The sequence below is a fragment of the Taudactylus pleione genome, unplaced genomic scaffold, assembly GCF_031769625.1.
Source record: "Taudactylus pleione unplaced genomic scaffold, aTauple2 ptg000071l, whole genome shotgun sequence".
Taxonomy (NCBI): domain Eukaryota; kingdom Metazoa; phylum Chordata; class Amphibia; order Anura; family Myobatrachidae; genus Taudactylus; species Taudactylus pleione.
Genome location: NW_028284473.1, coordinates 134,655 through 160,219, shown reverse-complemented (window position 1 = coordinate 160,219; position 25,565 = coordinate 134,655). Strand labels below are relative to the sequence as shown.

Genomic DNA, 25,565 nt, shown 5'->3' with positions numbered 1-25,565 from the left:
CCATGTTAATGAGATGTTCAGCAAACCGATGCATGTGTGCTTCTGCTTTTGGCCATGTAGGGTGTATTGTTAGTACATCCCTTACATAATCAATAGGGTGCATTTTTCCTTTAATATTATTCACCTGGAGCCCTTGGAATATAAAGTCACTGCTAACACTACATAGCAACAGCCAGCGATGAATTATATAACAGGCTCTCAGACATGACACCGTAATAACTGATGGGACAGAAAACTCTTCTCTACACCCTCGCTGACCTGCAGGATCATTACATACAGATATAGAGTCACTCACTTTTATCCTACTAATTGCTATAGGAACCAAACAGTCCATTACTAGAATTAATTCTGGTGTCATTTTTTTTTTCCCACCAAAAACCTATATTGGGAGACCATTAGGACATTGTAGTTTGGGTGCCAAATACATTCCTAACTCCAAGTAGAATGCCCTAATTTAAGGCCCCTATTCCCACTTCAGTCCCCACTCTATAACCCCCATTCCAAACTCTTGGTTATTAGAACCCCACTCCCCATTATCAGGTTTTAAAAGCATTTTAAAATTTAATGCCAGTGAACAACGGAATTTTGTTCATGTTTACGAATATTTTGGAACAAGAGAGAATAACGGCGGAGGTGGACCGGGCACATATCCAGCCGGCGGAGGAGGACCGGGCACATATCCTGCCGGCGTAGGAGGACCGGGCACAGATACTGCCGGCGGAGAAGGACCGGGCACAGATACTGCCGGGGAAGGGGGACCGTGCAGAGATCCTGCTGGAGGAAGGGGACCGCGCCGAGATCCTGCTGGTGGAGGAGGGGGACCTTGCAGAGATCCTGGTGGTGGAGGAGGGGGACCTCGCAGAGATCCTGCTGGTGGAGGAGGACCGCGCAGAGATCCTGCTGGTGGAGGACCGCGCAGAGATCCTGCTGGTGGAGGGGGATCGCGCAGAGATCCTGCTGGTGGATAAGGACAGCGCAGAGATCCTGCTGGTGGATAAGGAGAGAGCAGAGATCCTGCTGGTGGAGGGGGATCGTGCAGAGATCCTGCTGGTGGAGGGGGATCGCGCAGAGATCCTGCTGGTGGAGGGGGACCCAGCAAAATGACGTAATTCGAAGTGTCTTAGTATGACAGGGCACCTCAAAACTTGATGCTATGACAAATATTTGCCATTCACCTACTAAACTGGTCAGGTATCTTAGTGTAAGAGAAGGTAATATTTATTTCCAATATGGTATTAAAAACAGAATATCTACAATTAAGTTGCAGAACACATGATAATCTACACCAACATCTTCTGACTGATGTAATAACTGCTAACAGCACATTGTAGGATTAGGGGCTCATTGTCAATGGATTCAATATATTTTATTACAATAGAGGACAACACTTAGTGACAGCTTTCATCATGATTAAAAGCACTTCAGTTGTTCTGCGATAAAATAACTACATAATGTTATTGTAACAGCACAGGATCTGTAACATTCAGCGATATTCCTGAAAGTGGCGATAAGTGCGTCATTAAAAAAAAAAAAGAAAAAGTCACCATTTGTTCTGTCTTATTTTCCAGACATTCAAGATGAGTTATACACTGGTATTGTTAGCATTTATTAATAATGCTAAAATCTATGAAACGTGTTAGATATTAGTGGTTGAAGCGCACTGTAGGCTTCCTCAATGGGGTTACCCAGGTTAGAGCACATGAAACGCATTAGTACTAGTGGTTGAAGCGCACTGTAGGCTTCCTCAATGCGGTTACCCAGGTTACAGCACATGAAACTCGTTAGGCCTAGCGGTTGAAGCGCACTGTAGGCTTCCTCAATGCGGTTACCCAGGTTACAGCACATGAAACGCGTTAGATTCAAGTTCACTGTAGGCCTCCTCAATGCGGTTACCTAGGTTACAGCACATGAAACGCGTTAGTTACTAGTGGTTGAAGCTCACGTGAGGCTTCCTCAATGCGTTTACCCAGGTTACACCACATGAAACGCGTTAGTAACTAGTGGTTGAAGCTCACGTGAGGCTTCCTCAATGCGGTTACCCAGGTTAAACCACATGAAACGCGTTAGTTACTAGTGGTTGAAGCTCACGTGAGGCTTCCTCAATGCCGTTACCGAGGTTACAGCACACTGCACAGAACAAAACGCTTTCCTCAAACTGTTCACTAGTAACAGTGGTTTGAAGTATCAGATTTGGTATCGTGCGTTTACACTAGTAAATTTCATCTGATGACCGCCAATTGATATATGGCTTAATGAACAGTTTTCCTGTGTTTTACAAACTATAATTCTAAATAATGTCAAATGTGACTCTTACATATATCTCATTCACTGGCCCAAAAACCACCTCTGTAATGTCCGAAAACAAGGCTTCAACTAAGAAACCACATATTAATTTTCACTATTAACAATAATACATATCTCTTCCATGTTCTCACTGATAGAACGGATTGTGGGAACACTTTGGTACCCCCCCCCCCCCCCCCCCCGATTTCCTTAGGAAATAATCTAGCTGCCACCAGAAACAGTACATATTGGAAGACCGATGATGATTTGTAAATAATAAAAAAAATAAGAACAACACTGATACATAGATCTGAGATTTGCCATTTAACAGTCACCGGAGCGTTGTAGGGAACTTGCATGTAGATTGGAATGGAGGAGAAGCTGAGCTATGGGAATGGAGTTACCAGGTGTCCAGACGCACACTGGGGGACAGATGTAGGAATGGGTGCGGAAGCATGCTGGGGGCGGCAGGAGTCTGCCCCGGTCAGGAATCATTCGTGGTCTGAGCTTTCTCAATTTCCTGCAGGTCAAAGACAAATGGTAATTATTAGACGTCTAAACAACAGTCTCTGTAAATGAGAGTTCTCTGCTGCAAATCTCGCACACACTTAGGCCCTCATTCAGAGCCGGACGCAATTAGCGCTCGCTCGTTCTGAAAATAGGGGTGGCTATTCAAAAGAACCGTTCGCTGTTTGCGGTCTGTTCACGCCTCTAGGTCTGAACGAGCGAACAAAACTTGCGGTCGCTTTTTGGGAAACTACGACCCCTGGCCGCTCGCATCCTACGTCATGTCCGCTATTTATTAGATTAATCGAGTACATCGAACAGGGTATGAACTGCTCGCTATTCTTGTGGTCGGTTTTTGCTACCACAATTTTGCGAGCAGTTCTGGCTATAGAATAACCCAGTGACGTGGTCAGTGACGCTGCTGTTTTAATTATGCACACCCATAAAACGCCCGTTTTGACCTTTAAGCACGCCTGCGCTCGAATCTCCACTCCCCGTTTTCAAGCACCTTCCCCTGTTACCACCCACATACGCCTCATCCTGTCACTCAAATTAGCAGGCATTCGCTATTTTGCGAGCACATGAATTTCGACCACACTGACTGGTTCGCGCATGCGTATAACGATCCGTACGCATGCGCAGTTGGCTAAACATCGCTCGGAGCGAACGAGCAGCCGCTTACGAGCGGCTCTGAATCAGGCCCTTAGCTCATAGGGCTTTCCCTACAGAATCCTACGTAGGTTATTGATCATTGAGGCACCGAATTCTATTCAGCTGGGGCCCAAATTTACAAAAAGCGGCATCAGACTAAAAAGCTGCGAATAATCTCACTTTTTACTGAACTTCGGTCTTTAGAGTGTCGACTACATATAATTAATGGCGGAACAGAGCAAGCAAAATGCCTTCATTTGGGAAAGAAATAGACTAATATATGAACGTATTCAGGAAAACCTTTGTTGAAACATTTTGTACGTCAGGTGGGTGCATGTCCCCCTGTATACGGGGAGGGGGGGAAGCCATAATATAGAGGCACGTCATTTGCCGATGTTAAAGTATAAATGCGGGTAAGTGTAATAGGAATAATGCGTCACAAACAGCGCGCGCTCACCTCTCGGAGGACAGATTTGATGTCGGAGTATGCTCCATCCAAATCATCGTTAATGATGATCTCATCAAATAGGCCGGGTTCTTTACCTGGAGACGAGGTTAAAGCAATTAGAGTCTTCAGGCGTGCGTTGCGTCCATTTTGTATAAATTAGATTCATATTGGTTTTTAAAATAAAAATGTATATTGCTTTTCCTCGGGAGAAATGAGGCTTCCTCCTAGTAGTATAGTACAATAAATACTTTTAAGTCTGATATATGGTGAAAAAGCCATAATAAGAGGAAAACCACTTTTTTTTTTTTTGTAATTTATACGCAGTTAACCCATTATTTACCTATAATACAGAGAACCTGACAGCTGTGACCCCTGTATAGCGACACCTGATAGGAGCAGGTATAAAAGAGGGATAAGGCTGTAATAAATAATTATACACTGTTTTGTTTGTTTGATGTCAGTTTCTGTGTGAGACATTTAGTTACATCCAATAACGCTGGAGAGATAGATGGGGTCTCCCTTACGCTTCCCATCCTGGGGGACACAGGAGATTCTATAACAATGTTACCTGCCAACTTGTGTAGAAACATGTGTGTGTGGGGCATCCCTCTCTCTCAGGGGGTGCGTGGGGCTCCCCAGAACACAAAACAGTTTATGGCGATACTTACTGATCTCAATGTCTTGTCTCGCCACCTGCAGCCTCTTCTGTAAACTTTCCTCGGACTCGGTTTTCCGGTCGCGGAGCCGCTTTTCCTGTTAGGACCATTAAGAAGAACATTAGTGAATATAAGGAGACTGATTAAAGCAGGAAGTGATCAGTAAGAATAACACGGCTGAATGACGGGGGCGCCATCTAAAGCCCCAGTTATACCGATGACGCCGCTGTCCGTTTACCTTTTGAAAACATCTCAATGAGGTTTACAGGGGGCTTATTCCATAAGAATGACTAGGAGTTAAATGGACTAAAGTCATTGTCCTGTAAGAGTCATATTCTATAGTATTGTAAAGTAAGTTCCTGTATGCTCAAAAGACACAATGTGCGCTGTCTGCCTGCAATGACAACGGTCACTTCTGTAGAAACGTTGTAGCCGCAGATAGAAATGAAACCTGCGCCAGAAGCGAAGGGGTTGTCGTAAAAAACAGAACTAAGAAAATATATTGGGCTTTAATTGTCCATTGAACTCATTTTAGCAAATGTTTGAAAGGAAATTTAAGGTCCATTTTACACGTTTAAAACTTTGCCTATGGAAATTCTCATATATATATATATATATATTTTTTTTTAACTAAATGGGTTTTAGTTACTTTAACAAACTGAATTAGAATTTAATTCCAAAAATGTGTCCATCAATTTAAAATATGTTTGCACTTGATTCTTGATTGAAGCCTAAGGGGGGTAATCAATTAGACGCGGGGTTTACTCCGCAACTAATTGACGGCCAAAATCCCCATGGCGCAGGGAATGGCTTTTCAATTAAATAGCCTTTTTCCCACAGCAATAAATCAGGACTCGAACACGGATTCCGTGGAAATTGCGGAATTAATGTTTTTTTTTTCCCCGCACGCAAGCCCAATTTGGTGTTTTACAGGCGGGTGCTACGATATAAATCTGCTCAGAGAACGAGGGCCCCTGTAACTGCATCAGGAACCACATTCAGCGTGTGAAACGCGTGGCTAATGGTGGGTAATTCGAGGACTGCAGACACAATTTTAACATATTTATTGTATTTTCACATATAGGGGCAGATGTACTAAGCCCTTGGAGAGTGATAAAGTACCAGCCAACCAGCTCCTGTCATTTGTCAAACACAGCCTGTAACATGACATTTAGGAGCTGACTGGCTGGTACTTTATCTCTCTCCGTGGCTTAGTACATATCCCCTATAGTCACCTAATTCTGTACTTGAATAAGTACGTGGACACCCACTGTCAAGGACAGCCTGGGGACCACTGCTTAGGTCAGGATATGTTCCTATTGGTTCTCTGCCAATCAATAAATTGGGAAAAGAGGGGGGGGGATTTATATCTACATCTATATGGGTAGATGCCTTTAGAAAATTACTACATGGATCTGTACTCTGAATGGTTTGATGACAATGGCGGGTAAGCTATAAAGCTGGGTACAGACTACACAATGTGTACCCAGCACGACATCGCCGGCGACGGGACCCAGCATGCGGCAAGTGCATACACACTAGCTGATGCCGGGTCTAACGGGGGGAGCTACGTGTCATTCTGCAGCATGGCACTGTTAGTGACAACCCCCCTCCGTCTGCCCCGCAGCCCAAGGGGGAAGTTGCTAGAGACCCGCGGGATGGGTACACACTAGACGATGTACCCGATACAACACTCCAACCCGTAGGATCGGGGACGTATCATCTAGTGTGTACCCATCTTAAGAGTAATCGGACATGAAAATGGTTTGATACAGGGATACAATGTCTTTCCTGCAGAGATCACACATTAGGAGGTTGGCGAAGTGTCATAATGTGGTTAAAATTGCATTTATAAAAAATGCCGTATATATAAAACGTCGTTTCAATCGTTATTCCTGTTATGGACTCATTACGTGACAATGACATTTTTAACCCCCTACTCTCCAGTCTTTAACCCACCCCCACTTCTCTTAGTGGCCGCACTGTGTCACGCTACGGTGATCACACACGGTGATAGATTTCCCAGGCTGATAAGACCACCACTTACCAAGATCTCCACAGACGGGGGCTGGATGGAGATGTAGATGGGATTTAGATCGGTCTTCTTAATACTTTTCACCCCCTGCATGTCTATGTCCAGTATACAGATCTGGTTCCGGGACTGCACGGCCTGGACCGCGGCTTTGCTGGTGGAGGGAAGACGGGATATGAGGTCAGCGAGAGAGAACGGCCTCCATGGAAATCTCCTCTACAAACAACTAAAACGTCTCCCGCCGTCCTCCCTGCTTTATACCCAAGTTTGCGGACGCACAGATGAGCTATACGAGAGGACAATTAGAGCAGAGACGCGCGGAACTGCTGAAGATGTGACAACTGAAGATATACAGTCCGGTCCATAAATATTGGGTCATTGACAGAATTTTCAGATTTTGGCCTCTATTCACCACCACAATGGCTTTTAAATGAAACAAACAAGATGTGCTTTACCTGCAGACTTTCAGATTTAATTTGAGGGTAATTACATCCAAATCAGGTGAACGGTGTAGGAATTATAACGGTTTCTATATGTGCCTCCCACTTTTTAAGGGGCCAAAAGTAATGGGACTATCAACTCAAAAGCTATTTCATGGACAGGTGTGGGCTATTCCCTCATTATTTCATTATCAATTAAGCAGGTAAAAGGTCTGGAGTTGATTCTAGTTGTGACATTGGCAATCAGTTAATGTCGACTCTCAATATGAGATCCAAAGAGCTGTCACTATCAGTGAAGCAAGCCATCATTAGGCTGAAAAATCAAAACAAACCCATCAGAGAGATAGCAAAAACATTAGGTGTGGCCAAATCAACTGTTTGGAACATTCTTAGAAAGAAAGAATGCATCAGAGAGCTCAGCAACACCAAAAGACCCGGAAGACCACGGAAAACAACTGTGGTGGATGACAGAAGAATTATTTCCCTGGTGAAGAAAAACCCCTTCACAACAGTTGGCCAAATCAAGAACACTCTCCAGGAGGTAGACGTATATATGTCAAAGTCAACAATCAAGAGAAGACTTCACAAGAGTGAATATAGAGGGTTCACCACAAGATGTGAACCATTGGTGAGCCACAAAAACAGGAAGACCAGATTAGAGTTTGCCAAACAACATCTAAAAAAGCCATTACAGTTCTGGAACAACATCCTATGGACAGATGAGACAAAGATCAACTTGTACCAGAGTGATGGGAAGAGAAGAGAAGGAAAGGAACTGCTCATGATCCAAAACATACCACCTCATCAGTGAAGCATGGTGGTGGTAGTGTCATGGCGTGGGCATTTATGGCTGCCAATGGAACTGGTCCCCTTGTATTTATTGATGATGTGACTGCTGACAAAAGCAGCAGAATGAATTCTGAAGTGTTTCGGGCAATATTATATGCTCATATTCAGTCAAATGCTTCAGAACTCATTGGACAGCGTTTCACAGTGCAGATGGACAATGACCCGAAGCATACTGCAAAAGCAACCAAAGAGTTTTTTAAGGCTAAAAAGTGGAATGTTATGCAATGGCCAAGTCAATCCCCTGACCGGAATCTGATTGACCATGCATTTCACTTGATGAAGACAAAACTGAAGGGAAAATGCCCCAAGAACAAGCAGGAACTGAAGACATTTGCAGTAGAGGCCTGGCAGAGCATCACCAGGGATGAAACCCAGCGTCTGGTGATGTCTATGCGTTCCAGACTTCAGGCTGTAATTGCCTGCAAAGGATTTGCAACAAAGTATTAAAAAGTGAAAGTTAGATTTAGGATTGTTTAGTTTGTCCCATTACTTTTGGCCCTTTAAAAAGTGGGAGGCACATATAGAAACCGTTGTAATTCCTACACCGTTCACCTGATTTGGATGTAATTACCCTCAAATTAAATCTGAAAGTCTGCAGGTAAAGCACATCTTGTTTGTTTCATTTCAAACCATTGTGGTGGTGAATAGAGGCCAAAATCTGAAAATTCTGTCAATGTCCCAATATTTATGGACATGACTGTAAGTGTCCTGGGTGTAGACAGCAGCTCGGGGCCTCGCATGGAGACCAGACTACAGACTGGACTAGACGTAGACAATGGACCTGCTCTTCTAATGTGTGCGCCGGCTATCTGTCAGTCTCTGTGCAAATGGCCGCCCAGCCTTTCCATCCGTAGCCTTCATAAAACATTATTGGCATTTACACCCACCCCATACTGGCTGCAATGACCCGTCAGAGGAAGCCGTTCCATCGGCGTCTGCACGCTCCATAAGAGTTCGGAAAGCCTGGCTACGCGTCCACGACACTCCCAGGAGACAGGTCAGTTTTCCGTGAGATCGCGTGGTGGCCGCCCACAAGCACCCGGTTCCGTGGAAAGAATGATGCGTCAGACCGTCCGCTCTTTCCATCTCCGTCCAAATAAGTGTGCATGGCGTGGGTCATGCGCAGTCTGCAACTGATTGCCGGTGTCCGCGGGATCCGTGAATCTCTGCACATTCCTCTTATTTGTGGATGGCACAAGACAATAATGGACCAGCTAGAATGAGATCACCTTTACCGTTTCTTACATAGAAGGGAAGACTGACGCCAGAGTGCCATTGGGGCCTGAATCTGAGCGCACGCAGCAGCGCCTATTGGCGGTTGCCCGTCTGCAGTTTTATGCACATGGCCTACAAAGTCTCTCCTTAGAGTACATCCTTGTGGGCAGAATGTGCAAGGTCTGAGACGCCCACTTTTAGCGCCCGTACACGCTCTAATACCGATTGGTGCGTCCTTCTACACCGCCATAGGTTGCAACATAGAAACGCACACCAGCGCTTTGGCAGATGCAGTGTCTCCACCCCCTACGCCTGTGCTTCTGGGAACGCAGCATTTTCACGCCCACTGAACTGACCACTTTTGTATGCGCTTGAACCCACCTCCAGGAACGCCGTCACTTTTCTGCTACACTTTTCCGATGTCTGTCCCGAACACAACAGCAGCTTTGTGCCTACACCGAGGGGTGTATTTACTAAAGTGAGAGCCCATAGCAGCCAATCAGATACTACTTAACATTTAACTAGCACCTTCTAGCAGATAACAACTAGAATCTGATTGGTTGTTATGGGCAACATCTCCACTTCTAAAAGCTCTCACTTTAGTAACTATACCCCTCTGAATTTTTCACACGTGCGCAATTGCAAATAATCCCTCAGGTATGTGAATAATATATATATTAATCTATATCACTTCATTGGATCTTTTGTGAGAACTAATCATGTTTCAATCACTCGGAGTGCTGGGACCTGTTACATGACCCTGCGCCATATGTCACCCGTTATAAGCCGCTTACGTGGATGAGGAGAGACTTCGCTAATTACAGGCTGGCTAAGCTTCACCCTGTGTCCAGGACGTCTGGGGAATTAATTGCTTTAGAGATATTCTGGTGCTGTTTATGCAGTTCAGCGGGGTGCGGGTGACAATTAGCAGGGACCTTCGCCAATTATATTCCTTCCTGAACAGCAGAGGATGGCGAGTTCTCGCAGACGGCCAGAAATGACCGCCATCTCCTGACTGGGAATCACTTGTAGCCCTTCGCTGATTATTTGGTGATCTGAAATCACCGGGGAAGGAAGACTGATCAGTATTCTCCCTTTTGCTCTAGACCAGGGGTCTTCAAACTTGGCCCTCCAGCTGCTGTGGAACTACACATCCCAGCATGCACTGCCACCTTTTTGATGTAACAGCATGCTAAAACTATGTGCAGTGCATGCTGGGATGTGTAGTTCCACAGCATCTGGAGGGCCAAGTTTGAAGACCCCTGCTCTAGACCCTCGTACCCTGCTGATCAGAGGAAGCGTCAGCATTTCCTGGTGGTGTTCAAAATTGCCTAATATCAGATGAATAACAATGGTCGCCCCCTTAGGGAGATGTGAGCGCAATATGGGCTGTTATTGATCCGTGCGTGTAATCATTTCCTGGCCAGGAAGAGGGTCCCTAATGTGATGATGATGATGATGATGATTTTGTGTCTGGAAGCCCCGATGTTACCTAACAGTCCCCACACTTCTTTATACTCCTTCTTAGTGGTCCCTGCAGCCCCCCCACCCACTTTCTTGCTCCTTGTATAATATAGGTCTGAATTATTTCTACACGTTTGCGTATCAGTTTATGATCGGTGGCGAGAACTGGAATCCAGGCCAGATGATTAGTACCTTGTTATGTTATTAAGTGCTCTCACCTGAGATAAAACATGGGACACGCGTGTGGGCAGGCTACAGGAGACACAGGGGTTTGGAGGGTTAAAGCGTCATTGAGGATTCCTGTGTAAGATGAATGAGATCCTGGTTGGGGCCCCGGAGACCAGTAACTACAGAGACACGGTCCCTGCAGACCAGCAGCAAATAGCCGGAGGTGTAATTCCATGACAGTCCTGTACATACATGTCCCAACCAACTCGCGAAACAGCTCACATTTCTCAGTGAATGTTGTATGTACTGGAAATAGCTCTGTATGACGTGTGGAGTCAGGATAAGTGGTCTGTGGATGTCACCGCGCAGTAAAAGTTACAGGGGGTCTACTGAGTCTAAGACAGGAATGACAGAATTCCAGGCAGCTGAAGGGACACATGAAAACCTACTGAGGTCTCACCTCAATCAAAATCCCCACCTACCCCACATGACGTTTAGGGTTGCCCCCATTGCAATAGCTGTGTGGGCGGGTGGACTGGAAGAACCGCCAATCAGAAATGGAGATCACCATGACTGAAGCTTGCCATTGGCCCTCCCGCTTGCACAACCCCCTCAGCAGAGCCACCGCCCCTGTTTTCAGTCCAGGCTGTGAGAAGATTTGCGGAGCAGCGGGAAAAGCACCCGGCATGCAGCGAGGCCGCTGGAGCTCCATGAAGGGGACGAAGGAGAATCGTAACATCTGACAAGTGCCAGTGACGCAGCTTTATATACACATGAAATCTAAAGTTTTCTTGTTACTGCGACAGGTGTCCTCAGACTATGCGCCACTACTAACCTGGTCCCGTACATATTTCCTGAAAACACGGCATGTTCTATGAACTTCCCAGAATCTATCCCGCTCTGCATCTCGCTGCGGGTCACAAAGTGGTAATCTGCACAAAGACAAAGGGGAACGCGTCAGACAGGAGGACCTGGGAGATAGCTGGATAAGAAAAGGAGAGATTATAACTGGTGTTTACCTTTTCCATCGACCTCCCCTGGTCTGGGGTTCCGGGTGGTGTCTGAAATCAGAGACATAGTAACATAGGAAGATAAAATCACTGGAAAACGGAGATATAACTGCGGCCATAGAGCGATCTGTATCCCTATCACTAGCACAGGGAGATATAACTGCGGCCATAGAGCGATCTGTATCCCTATCACTAGCACAGGGAGATATAACTGCGGCCATACAGCGATCTACATCCCTATCACTAGCACAGGGAGATATAACTGCGGCCATAGGGCCTGATTCAGAGCCGGACGCTATTTGCGCTCGCTCGTTCAGAAAAAAGGGGTGGCTATTCAATTGAACCGTTCGCTCTTTGCGGTCTGTTCACGCCTCTAGGTATGAACGAGCGTACAAAACATGCGGTCGTTTTTTGGAAAACTACGCCCCCTGGCCGCTCGCATCCTATGTAATGTCCGCTATTTATTAGATTAATCGAGTACATCGACCAGCGTATGAACTGCTCGCTATTCTTGGGGTTGGTTTTTCCTACCACAATCTTGCGAGCAGTTCTGACTATAAAATAACCCAGTGACGTGGTCAATGACGCTGCTGTATTAATTATGCACACCCATAAAACGCCCGTTTTGACCTTTAAGCACGCCTGCGTTCGGATCTCCACTCCCCGTTTTCAAGCACCTTCCCCTGTTACCACCCACATACGCCTCCTCCTGTCACTCAAAATAGCAGGCATTCGCTATTTAGCGAACAAACGATTTTCGGCCGCACTGACTGGTTCGCGCATGCGTATTACGATCCGTACGCATGCGCAGTTGTGCAAACATCGCTCGGAACGAACGAGCGGCCGCTTGCGAGCGGCTCTGAATCAGGCCCATAGACCGATCTGTATCCCTATCACTAGCACAGGGAGATATAACTGCGGCCATAGAGCGAGCTGTATCCCTATCACTAGCACAGGGAGATATAACTGCGACCATAGAGCGAGCTGTATCCCTATCACTAGCACAGGGAGATATAACTGCGACCATAGAGCGAGCTGTATCCCTATCACTAGCACAGGGAGATATAACTGCGGCCATAGAGCGAGCTGTATCCCTATCACTAGCACAGGGAGATATAACTGCGGCCATAGAGCGAGCTGTATCCTTATCACTAGCACAGGGAGATATAACTGCGACCATAGAGCGAGCTGTATCCCTATCACTAGCACAGGGAGATATAACTGAGGCTATAGAGCCAGCTGTATCCCTATCACTAGCACAGGGAGATATAACTGCGGCCATAGAGCGATCTGTATCCCTATCACTAGCACAGGGAGATATAACTGCGACCATAGAGCGATCTGTATCCCTATCACTAGCACAGGGAGATATAACTGAGGCTATAGAGCGAGCTGTGGCTCTGATTCAGAGCCGGACGCTCTGACAGAGCGCTTGCTCTGAATCAGGGCCGTCCCTCATTCATTTTGGAGTGGCCTCCTGGCCACAGCTATAGCGAGATGGTCAAGACCATCGCGACCATCGGGCTTGTGACGAGACCCTGCGGTAGGGACTCGCTGCCGCAAGCCCAGGAGTGATTTTGGCTCTATCAGAGCCAAAAGCACTCCCACTGACACTAGTGATGTCAGTGGGGCCGGCACCAGACGGTAGGCATTCCCATGGGAACGCCTCCGTCTGGGCAGCCACGCCCCCGGCACGCCCAGCAAAGGGGGCGTGCTGTCACTCACCATCGACAGCACGCCCCCTTTGGTGTGAGACCCATAACGACGGCTTGGCCGTCGTTATTCGGGTCTCGCGCATGCGTACAACGGAGCCGCCTTGGGCACCATCCACCCGCTTAGCGCTCGCGAGCGGGTCTGAATCAGGCCCTGTATCCACTATCACTAGCACGGGGAGATATAACTGCGACCATAGAGCGATCTGTATCCCAATTGCGCTTACAAAGTGAGTTGTATTCCCCATCATTAGCACGGGGAGGTGTATTTCTATAAACAGCAGAAGACGTTATGGGGTCGGGTACTCACGGGACACAGAGAATCCAAACACTCCCTCATAGTCTTGCAGCAGACGCTTTAATAACGTGCTTTTCCCCGCACCGGAGGGTCCGCTCAGCACCACGGGTCTGGGTCCAGCCATAACTGCGGAGATAAAGTACTAGAACTCAGTATCACAGAGGCTGAGCAATGATCCTTCCCTGTAATGAGCATTTTCACCTTCAGTACCGGAAAGACGCACAACTAACCCCGGAGGCGCCAGATTCTCACCTCCTCCAACCAGCTCAAGAGAGAACAGAAGACATATACTCCCCTAACGTGGTTGTTTTTCTCCAAAATACCTTTATCTCCACCCATCGCCCTAACGGAGGTGTGATAAATGCCCCACAACAGTATAGCTGTTACAATGTAAACGTCTATACAATGGGGTCATTCAATTAGGAGCGAGTTGGGTCCTGCGAACTGCTTTCATGGCGATTTCGCTAAAGCCAACTGCCTCTGGCAAGAGTGCCGCAAATTGGCATTTCTAATTGAATCTGGCATTTTGTGGGTGCGCGTATTTCCGCGATGCTGAGCAAACTCACGTCTTACTGAATGGACATCAATGAATTATACACCTAAATATAAAAGCTGGTATCTTACACAACGCGGAAAACAGCAACGTGCTCATAATTATATTTTTATGCTTCTGGGAATTAGGCTAAAACCACATCGGAAAATAAATGTGCACCTGGAACTGGGGATGGAGCATAAAGGGAGCCCGGAGGAAAACTCTATTAATCACCCAGGGTATAAAATAAACATTAACGTCTAATCAAAAACTAGCAATAGGAACGGGCAGGATGGTAAGTGGCACCCTATATAGATATATCTCATAATGTAAATATAAGAGGACATTTAGTGTTACACTTACTGTTAAAAATAGTCCTGGTGTAAATTGTGGTTCCAGACGACACCGAAACATTGCAAGCCAATAACACTACAGGTTATAGTTACCCTGCGTCAATCTCGCTAGCCACAAAATCTCGGGTTATTGTACGTGAGCGCGCATCGACCCGGGATTTTGCCAAGTTGAAACTGCTCCACCCGGGTCCAGTCACCTGGGAAGCCAACCCTGCTAGTGAGAAGGGTATTCCCGGTGAAGGACCCGGGCAAGGCTCGGTGTAAACGGGTAACCCGGCACGGTTGTTGCTAGAAAAACAAGGTGTCCTAGCGCTTAAATACCACACTGATTCCTAAATCTAAAAATGAACCTGCAGTGGTATAACAAACAAGGGGAACAAATTGCAACCCCACAAACACTGAGACAAAAAAATTATATACATTCAGGTGCATAAATATTGGGACATTGACAGAATTTTCAGATTTTGGCCTCTATTCACCACCACAATGGCTTTGAAATGAAACAAACAAGATGTGCTTTACCTGCAGACTTTCAGATTTAATTTGAGGGTAATTACATCCAAATCAGGTGAACGCTGTAGGAATTACAACGGTTTCTATATGTGCCTCCCACTTTTTAAGGGGCCAAAAGTAATGGGACTATCAACTCAAAAGCTATTTCATGGACAGGTGTGGGCTATTCCCTCATTATTTCATTATCAATTAAGCAGGTAAAAAGTCTGGAGTTGATTCTTGGTGTGACATTTGCATTTGGAATCAGTTGCTGTCGACTCTCAATATGAGATCCAAAGAGCTGTCACTATCAGTGAAGCAAGCCATCATTAGGCTGAAAAATCAAAACAAACCCATCAGAGAGATAGCAAAAACATTAGGTGTGGCCAAATCAACTGTTTGGAACATTCTTAAAAAGAAAGAACGCAACGGAGAGCACAGCAACACCAAAAGACCCGGAAGACCACGGAAAACAACTGTGGTGGATGACAAAAGAATTATTTCCCTGGTGAAGAAAAACCCCTTCACAACAGTTGGCCAAATCAAGAATACTCTCCAGGAGGTAGGTGTATATGTGTCAAAGTCAACAATCAAGAGAAGACTTCACAAGAGTGAATATAGAGGGTTCACCACAAGATGTAAACCATTGGTGAGCCTCAAAAACAGGAAGACCAGATTAGAGTTTGCCAAACAACATCTAAAAAAGCCATTACAGTTCTGGAACAACATCCTATGGACAGATGAGACAAAGATCAACTTGTACCAGAGTAATGGGAAGAGCAGAGTATGGAGAAGGAAAGGAACTGCTCATGATCCAAAACATACCACCTCATCGTGAAACATGGTGGTGGTAGTGTCATTACGTGGGCATGTATGGCTGCCAATGGAACTGGTTCCCTTGTATTTATTGATGATGTGACTGCTAACAAAAGCAGCAGAATGAATTCTGAAGTGTTTCGGGCAATATTATATGCTCATATTCAGTCAAATGCTTCAGAACTCATTGGACGGCGCTTCACAGTGCAGATGGACAATGACCCGAAGCATACTGCAAAAGCAACCAAAGAGTTTTTTCAGGCTAAAAAGTGGAATGTTATGCAATGGCCAAGTAAATCCCCTGACCTGAATCCGATTGAGCATGCATTTCACTTGATGAAGACAAAATTGAAGGGAAAATGCCCCAAGAACAAGCAGGAACTGAAGACATTAGCAGTAGAGGCCTGGCAGAGCATCACCAGGGATGAAACCCAGCGTCTGGTGATGTCTATGGGTTCCAGACTTCAGGCTGTAATTGCCTGCAAAGTATTTGCAACAAAGTATTAAAAAGTGAAAGTTAGATTTAGGATTGTTTAGTTTGTCCCATTACTTTTGGCCCCTTAAAAAGTGGGAGACACATATAGAAACCGTTGTAATTCCTACACCGTTCACCTGATTTGGATGTAATTACCCTCAAATTAAATCTGAAAGTCTGCAGTTAAAGCACATCTTGTTTGTTTCATTTCAAAGCCATTGTGGTGGTGAATAGAGGCCAAAATATGAAAATTCTGTCAATGTCAGAATATTTATGCACCTGACTGTATATACCGCGCTGGTAGGCAGTTGAAATTCTGAATAGGAATTTAATATTAGAATTGGCAAAAAAATTGAAAAATAGGACAATACATTTATAAAAATCAATAAAACATATAATCAGCAGTAAAAACACATTCAACAATGAAAATAAAAAAAACATAAATGAATAAATGGATATTGTATTAACTAGCTGGTATATAAATGGTACTAATTGTACTGGGATTTGAATCGCAAAATAACAGTCACTGCATGAAAAAATTCCAAATGCATCAGATATAAAGCGTTTGACACACTTTGCTATATATATATATATATATATATATATATATATATATATATAGCAGGCAGTTAGTAGCTTTGGGGATACTCAAAGTGTTACCCCGATGGGCGCACTATAGTGAGTAGAAGAGTGAGAGTACTGACCGGTCTCAAGGTCTCAGACGGCTGCAAAATAGAGGTAACGTGGTTCTCTCAGCGGCTGTACTGTGTGGAAAGCTGACCGGGTCAGAAAACAGTCTCAGTATCACGTGGCTGCAGGGATCGGGTGCTATGGCTCTCTGGGTCTCATTCAGAGAGCTCGCAAGTGGGTCGATTGTGGCCCAGTGCGCATGCGCGAGACCCGGATAGCGACGGGCAAACCGTCGCTCCGGGTGTCGTACCAAAGGGGGCGTGCTGTCGATGTTGAGTGACACCACGCCCCCTTTGGTGGGCGTGCCGGGGGAGTGGCTGCCCAAATGGAGGCGTTCCCAAGTGATGTCAGTGGGAGTGCGACCATCTTCCTGGTCACCCACAGCTAGGCGAGCGGCCAGGAGGCCGCTCTAAAAAACCAGAAGGCCGGCCCTGACTCAGAGTGAGCGCTCTGTCAGAGCGTCCGGCTCTGAATCAGGGCCTCTGTCCGGCTGCACATTAGTGATTGCCTGCCGGAGACCAGGGCCAAAGGGATGCCAAGAGGAGTTTCCGGATGGGTGGATGTGCGCGGCAGCGACTTGTATATTATCCTCACACCGCGATCAGAGGCTGTGGACACTGGCGACACTTGCAGGAGCTGGTTACAAGACAGGACACAATTAGGCAGGTACGGGCAGCAACGCGTTTCGTCCCGTTCCTGGGACTTTTTCAAGCTCACCTCAACGGATACAATATCTGCAGGCTAGCGGTTACAATGTTACAGGATCAAGCTATTAACTAGCAAAGTGTGTCAAACGCTTTTTATCTGATGCATTTGGAATTTTTTCATGCAGTGACTGTTATTTTGCGATTCTAAACCCAGTACAATTAGTACCATTTATATACCAGCTAGTTAATACAATATCCATTTATTCATTTATGCTTTTTTTATTTTCATTGTTGAATGTGTTTTTACTGCTGATTATATGTCATTGATTTTTATAAATGTATTTTTCCATTTTTTTGCCAATTCTATAATTAAATTAATATTTAGAATTTCAACTGCCTACCAGCGCGGTATATATATAATTTTTTATCACAGTTGTTGCTAGATCTAAGTTGGAGAAAGGATCTCTGATGTCACAACCAGGCATGGCCGGTCAGCTACCAGTGTTACTATCCACGTGGGCATTGAGGGGGAATATAAACCTGGGGCGTGCGAATCGAGCCACCGCGGCCGAAGCGTGGCGAGCGAACACTTTCGGCCTCCCATTCTGAACCTTGGCCCTCCCCCTTTTGCCGCGGGTCACCTGGTTGTGACGTTAGAGGTCCTTTACAGCACCTCGTTTTAGACCTAACCTTTACAGCATGGGGAGAGCTGCATTTCGGCGCAAGGAGATGATGTCATCTCCAAGTGCCGGCACCGCACCCGTATGCAGTGTGAACGACGCCGATCCGGGAATAACCCGCACTCAATCTTTCCTCATTCTAGAAGTACTCATAGTCTATATGTAGTTCTATAGTGTAGGCTACACACAGTTTTCATATAGTGTGTACAGATAATAATTACACACGTCCTCACCCAGAAAATTGCACAGATCACACTACGCAGTACAGACATGTCATTGTGAACGCTGGCGCTAAGCTATAAATGGCCGCGTTAGGCCGTGTCGGGCACCCGCTTATCTGTGGGGAAAAAAGAAATAGGAAAGTTTTCTCTTTAAAGACGGGAGCTGCCTCTGATGGCGGCCATATTTCTATTGACTGGGACAATAGTTTCCATATTTTACATTCTTCCCTAGGGCGGCGGGCGGAGGAGCAGGTGTTCCTCTGAATGAGGTAAATGTACCAGTGACACGTAGAGAACACGTTCCCGCACAATAATGAGAGAAGTCAGTGACATCACTATCAGTGCACGGCGCCATGAGAGGGTGACGCACGATGTTAGGAGACAGAACGGACCGCGCTGCTAAGCCAGTGTCATGTGCAGGACACAGCAGCATAAAACGGCTACAGACAGCTGGGGGGAGTAATGAGCCCCCTGCACGCGACACGTAAAATCACATAAAACTATCGGGGCGTCTGCTAAACATTTGCATCTTTTTGCACTGCGCAGGCACACGGAAAAATGCTGCCGCTTCTATATGTAGGTAGAGTCGGTCATATTATGGCGCCTTACGCTTACAGAGAATGGGGGGGGGGGTAGGGGGCGAGCAAGCGTTTAAAGAATACAGTGAGGGCACGGCCACGTTATTGCGGTTTAGCTGGATCTCAATACAGTCAAGTATGCGAATGTCAGCAGTCGTATGTCTTGTGGGTATTCATCCTGTAGTGCAAAATGCGCACTGACGAGGGCGATGAAAAGAAGCCGCATCCGATTGGCTGAGTGTGCGCCATGATCCCTCCCACGGAAACTACTATAATTACCGTGGCTGCTGCAGTATATGTCCACGATTTATTCCAGGAAAGAAGATTCCAAGTTGAATTTTTTATTTTAAAGAGAAAACACCTATTTTGTATTAGCATCTGGAATTCAGCATTTACTAAAAACACTCAGAGCTGATGCATCCTGAGATCTGTAATTCCCTTCATCCAGACACAGACATCACCCGTGTATACTACACAGACAGGAAACGTGTGCCATAACCCGTGTAAACTACACAGACAGGAGACGTGTGCCATAACCCGTGTATACAACACAGACAGGAGACGTGTGACATAACCCGTGTATACTACACAGACAGGAGACGTGTGACATAACCCGTGTATACTACACAGACAGGAGACGTGTGACATAACCCGTGTATACTACACAGACAGGAGACGTGTATACTACACAGACAGGAGACGTGTGCCATAACCCGTGTATACTACACAGACAGGAGACGTGTGACATAACCCGTGTATACTACACAGACAGGAGACGTGTGACATAACCCGTGTATACAACACAGACAGGAGACGTGTGACATAACCCGTGTATACTACACAGACAGGAGACGTGTGACATAACCCGTGTATACAACACAGACAGGAGACGTGTGACATAACCCGTGTATACTACACAGACAGGAGACGTGTGACATAACCCGTGTATACAACACAGACAGGAGACGTGTGACATAACCCGTGTATACTACACAGACAGGAGACGTGTATACTACACAGACAGGAGACGTGTGACATAACCCGTGCATACTACACAGACAGGAGACGTGTGACATAACCCGTGTATACTACACAGACAGGAGACGTGTGACATAACCCGTGTATACAACACAGACAGGAGACGTGTGACATAACCCATGTATACTACACAGACAGGAGACGTGTGACATAACCCGTGTATATAACACAGACAGGAGACGTGTGACATAACCTGTGTATATAACACAGACAGGAGACGTGTGACATAACCCGTGTATACTACACAGACAAGAGACGTGTGACATAACCCGTGTATACTACACAGACAGGAGACGTGTGACATAACCCGTGTATACTACACAGACAGGAGACGTGTGACATAACCCGTGTATATAACACAGACAGGAGACGTGTATACTACACAGACAGGAGACGTGTGACATAACCCGTGTATACTACACAGACAGGAGACGTGTGACATAACCCGTGTATACAACACAGACAGGAGACGTGTGACATAACCCGTGTATACAACACAGACAGGAGACGTGTGACATAACCCGTGTATACAACACAGACAGGAGACGTGTGACATAACCCGTGTATATAACAAAGACATAACCCGTGTATACCACACAGACAGGAGACGTGTGACATAACCCGTGTATACCACACAGACAGGAGACGTGTGCATAACCCGTGTATACCACACAGACAGGAGACGTGTGACATAACCCGTGTATACAACACAGACAGGAGACGTGTGACATAACCCGTGTATACTACACAGACAGGAGACGTGTGACATAACCCGTGTATACTACACAGACAGGAGACGTGTGACATAACCCGTGTATACAACACAGACAGGAGACGTGTGACATAACCCGTGTATACAACACAGACAGGAGACGTGTGACATAACCCATGTATACAACACAGACAGGAGACGTGTGACATAACCTGTGTATACAACACAGACAGGAGACGTGTGACATAACCCGTGTATACAACACAGACAGGAGAAGTGTGACATAAGCCGTGTATACTACACAGACAGGAGACGTGTGACATAACCCGTGTATACAACACAGACAGGAGACGTGTGACATAACCCGTGTATACTACACAGACAAGACCTATATGCATCATACAGAGAGGAGACGTGTGACAGGACCTCTGTACATCATACAGAGAGGAGACGTGTGACAGGACCTCTGTACATCATACAGAGAGGAGACGTGTGACAGGACCTGTGTACATCATACAGAGAGGAGATGTGTGACAGGACCTGTGTACATCATACAGAGAGGAGACGTGTGACAGGACCTGTGTGCATCATACAGAGAGGAGCCGTGTGACAGGACCTGTGTGCATCATACAGAGAGGAGCCGTGTGACAGGACCTGTGTGCATCATACAGAGAGGAGCCGTGTGACAGGACCTGTGTACATCATACAGAGAGGAGACGTGTGACAGGACCTATGTGCATCATACAGAGACGTGTGACAGGACCTGTGTGCATCATACAGAGAGGAGACGTGTGACAGGACCTGTGTGCATCATACAGAGAGGAGACGTGTGACAGGACCTGTGTACATCATACAGAGAGGAGACGTGTGACAGGACCTGTGTACATCATACAGAGAGGAGACGTGTGACAGGACCTGTGTACATCATACAGAGAGGAGACGTGTGACAGGACCTGTGTACATCATACAGAGAGGAGCCGTGTGACAGGACCTGTGTGCATCATACAGAGAGGAGCCGTGTGACAGGACCTGTGTGCATCATACAGAGAGGAGCCGTGTGACAGGACCTGTGTGCATCATACAGAGAGGAGACGTGTGACAGGACCTATCTACATCATACAGAGAGGAGACGTGTGACAGGACCTATCTACATCATACAGAGAGGAGACGTGTGACAGGACCTATGTACATCATACAGAGAGGAGCCGTGTGACAGGACCTATGTACATCATACAGAGAGGAGACGTGTGACAGGACCTATGTGCATCATACAGAGAGGAGACGTGTGACAGGACCTATGTGCATCATACAGAGAGGAGACGTGTGACAGGACCTGTGTACATCATACAGAGAGGAGACGTGTGACAGGACCTATGTACATCATACAGAGAGGAGACGTGTGACAGGACCTATGTGCATCATACAGAGAGGAGACGTGTGACAGGACCTATGTACATCATACAGAGAGGAGCCGTGTGACAGGACCTGTGTACATCATACAGAGAGGAGACGTGTGACAGGACCTGTGTACATCATACAGAGAGGAGACGTGTGACAGGACCTATGTACATCATACAGAGAGATGTATGACAGGACCTATGTACATCATACAGAGAGGAGACGTGTGACAGGACCTATGTACATCATACAGAGAGGAGACGTGTGACAGGACCTATGTACATCATACAGAGAGGAGACGTGTGACAGGACCTATGTACATCATACAGAGAGGAGACGTGTGACAGGACCTATGTACATCATACAGAGAGGAGACGTGTGACAGGACCTATGTACATCATACAGAGAGATGTATGACAGGACCTATGTACATCATACAGAGAGGAGACGTGTGACAGGACCTATGTACATCATATCATGCAAACAGCTCACATGCTACTTGTCAAGTAAATAGCTCCCTGAGATATATAAAATCACTTTCATTCAGAGTCTGTGCACTATGTAATAAAACATGAATATTCCTAGCACAGGCGTCACAGAGACAGCAGCCGGGCTGAGACCACAACCAGCAGGAATGATGAACCTCACAGCCCCCGACAGTCAGGCTGCACCTGGCCACTTACCAGTCTCTCCTCTGGCACTCACTCTCCTCAGACTGGTGGTGATGGTGAGCCGGCAGCAGTCTCTTTAATCCCTGCAAAGTGACAGCTCGGGCGGAGGCCAGTACTCCTGTAATCTGTCCTGCATTCCATTGCCCAGCCTCACACCGACACACCCTGCTACACACACCACAGGCTGATGCTGCAGGGGCAGCTCCACAGCACACGAGAGGTTAACAGCGCAAGGTGTCGTGCAATCACTTAACGCTTCAGTGCCAGCAGACGACCTACCGAGCCGGAATTGTATGTGCATTTAGCCAGAGAAAACCACACTGAGAAGAGTCCTTAGTAAGAGCAGCCTACCGACCATGCAGATAGAACAGTCACACAACATGGAGACAGGGGTGAGAAGCTGATCCTAAGAGCTTACAATCTAAATGGAAAAAGTAGATAGAATAAGGAAAGGAGGGAATACGGTGAGGCAGTACAAGGATGTCAGTGGTAAGAGTACTTTATAAATACATTATAACAGAATCAGATTACAGAAGCCATGCTTATAGAGCTTTTGCAAAGTTTCAGGTCACCTTAGGTTATCATGAAATGATGCCCTGTTCTGTACTTCTTTCTGTCAGTGTTTTAGTGTTCAGCGTTTATCGGCACACCGTGTACTATCCTGCATTTAGAGTACACTGTGGGCACCTGAGAGGCGCACAGCTGGCATCTGTGCCAGGTCACCCCGTCCCTGCTCCTTAGCGGCATGCTCTTATGACAGAACAATCTAATCTACAGCACCTAAATATATCCCTCAAAGCTGATTAGAAGCCAGGAGGAGGCGTGTAATCCGCAGGCGGACACGTAATACAGTACAACGACATGATGTTTAATATCCAAGCTCTCTTTTTGGTTACGCTCGTCTGACCCCGGTGCCGGCTACACTTCAAGGCGTTACCCAAGTGACATCTAATAGGGACACACGGAGGTACAGGTAATACGTTTCCTCCAGCAACGACGTGGTGATAGAGGATGATCCTGCAACCAAGGTGGGTGGGAGAGCGACGTCCCATCGATGTTAATCACTATAGAATGTACAAACCTATGGGACATGTGTCCAAGATGTAGCGTTCACTTACCGCACGCATCTACAGATATGCCAAGCTCTATCCTTGCCGCTAGTGCCCTCGATCGTGTATGAGCACTGCATACGCAACCATGCCTCCATAAGAATGAATAGTGCGGTCGCAGTGCGTACACCATAGCGTATGTAGGTGCGGGGAATCGCATTGCGCAATGCATGTGCACGTTTGTGGCGGGATCAACCACAATGTAACTGGGCGCATCTGTATGTACAGCGCCCAGTCCACACAGCGCCACCAAATCTCCTCTGGCAAAGCACAGGTTCCCCTGGCAATAAATGCAGACGGCCAGTTTAGTTATTTTGCCAGTAATACCCCTTACACTTTGGAATGCCGGGTCGCCCCCTGGATGTTGTACACAGCAGAATATGAAGTCGCCCAGCACTACATAATACCACCCACTTCCCTTTACTTGCATCCTCTATACCTGGCAAAACAGCGGAAACATCGAGAACCATCGGACCCGTACACACAATAGTGATTGACCTGACCCTCCCACAGACACAGCGAGACTTCCTGTGTGCAACTAGATCTCAGGCTGCGTCCATCGCCGCAAGGGCTTAATTATGCACGCCCCTGAAACGCCATCCAAACACACTGGCACATCTGCGTATGCCCGACCACCCCCTCACCACCCACAAACGGCACTTCCTGACAATCACTGTGCTCAGGGTCTGCGCGGTCTCTGCAAACGCAGTTCCCATCGCAGTAGCTAGTTCATCGGTCGAGTGCGTGTGTTCTCTCCTTTGCGTTCCTTGCTGAATCAGGCCCAAAAGCCGGCAGCCCACGTGGTGATCTATACACCTTAATTTAGCTGATTTGCAGTAAACTGAAAAGTGCTGTGTATTATTGGCCATAATTAGATATCTCTACCCCATGGCGATGGATCATTGCGTTTCTGAGACGGCGGGTTGCAGGATCGGCGAGATCCGACATGCTGGATCAAAATCACGACCAAAATAGAATCGTGATTTGCAAATCGGTGAAAATTAACATGGAAATTTCACCGATCCTCCGACGGATCGCAGAACATCGATAGCCGCCGGTTGGCATTTCCAACTGACGGATCGACATTTCCAATCCGATCCCAGGATTGGACAGTACGTCGCCTGGTATACGGGGCCTTAAGCAAAGGGGTAGATGTACTAAGCCTTGGAGATAAAGTGGAGCGGGATAAAGTACCAACCAATCAGCTCCTAGCACTTTTCAAACACGGCCTGTAACATGACAGTTAGGAGTTGATTGGTTGGTACTTTATCTCTATCCATGGCTTAGGGACATATGCACCTACGACATAGGGACATATGCAATTGCGAGCGTTAATTTCAATAGGAAGTAACACTGCGCTTTTTACTCGCAGCGTCAAAGCTGGTGCAACGTTCAAAAAAACCCCTTATCTTAAAAATGT

The 25,565-nt window shown here is 46.5% G+C and overlaps 1 protein-coding gene across 2 annotated transcripts in view; it reads right to left on the bottom strand.

Moving 5' to 3' along the window:
* Window positions 1-2,488: 2,488 nt before the first annotated feature.
* GUK1 (guanylate kinase 1) overlaps window positions 2,489-25,565 on the bottom strand; it is a 39,091-nt gene continuing 16,014 nt past the window's right edge. The window contains exons 1-8 of one of the 2 annotated variants that reach the window (XM_088467477.1): window positions 23,049-23,223; window positions 13,746-13,859; window positions 11,733-11,774; window positions 11,549-11,645; window positions 6,593-6,731; window positions 4,558-4,642; window positions 3,899-3,984; window positions 2,489-2,803 (exon numbers count right to left, since the gene is read on the bottom strand). In XM_088467477.1, the coding sequence (XP_088323603.1) occupies window positions 2,768-2,803; window positions 3,899-3,984; window positions 4,558-4,642; window positions 6,593-6,731; window positions 11,549-11,645; window positions 11,733-11,774; window positions 13,746-13,857 (597 nt within the window). In that variant the 5' untranslated portion in view covers window positions 13,858-13,859; window positions 23,049-23,223 and the 3' untranslated portion in view covers window positions 2,489-2,767. Of the gene's footprint in view, window positions 2,804-3,898; window positions 3,985-4,557; window positions 4,643-6,592; window positions 6,732-11,548; window positions 11,646-11,732; window positions 11,775-13,745; window positions 13,860-23,048; window positions 23,224-25,565 lie in introns of those variants that run through there. The other variant, XM_088467476.1, reaches the window with a different exon arrangement.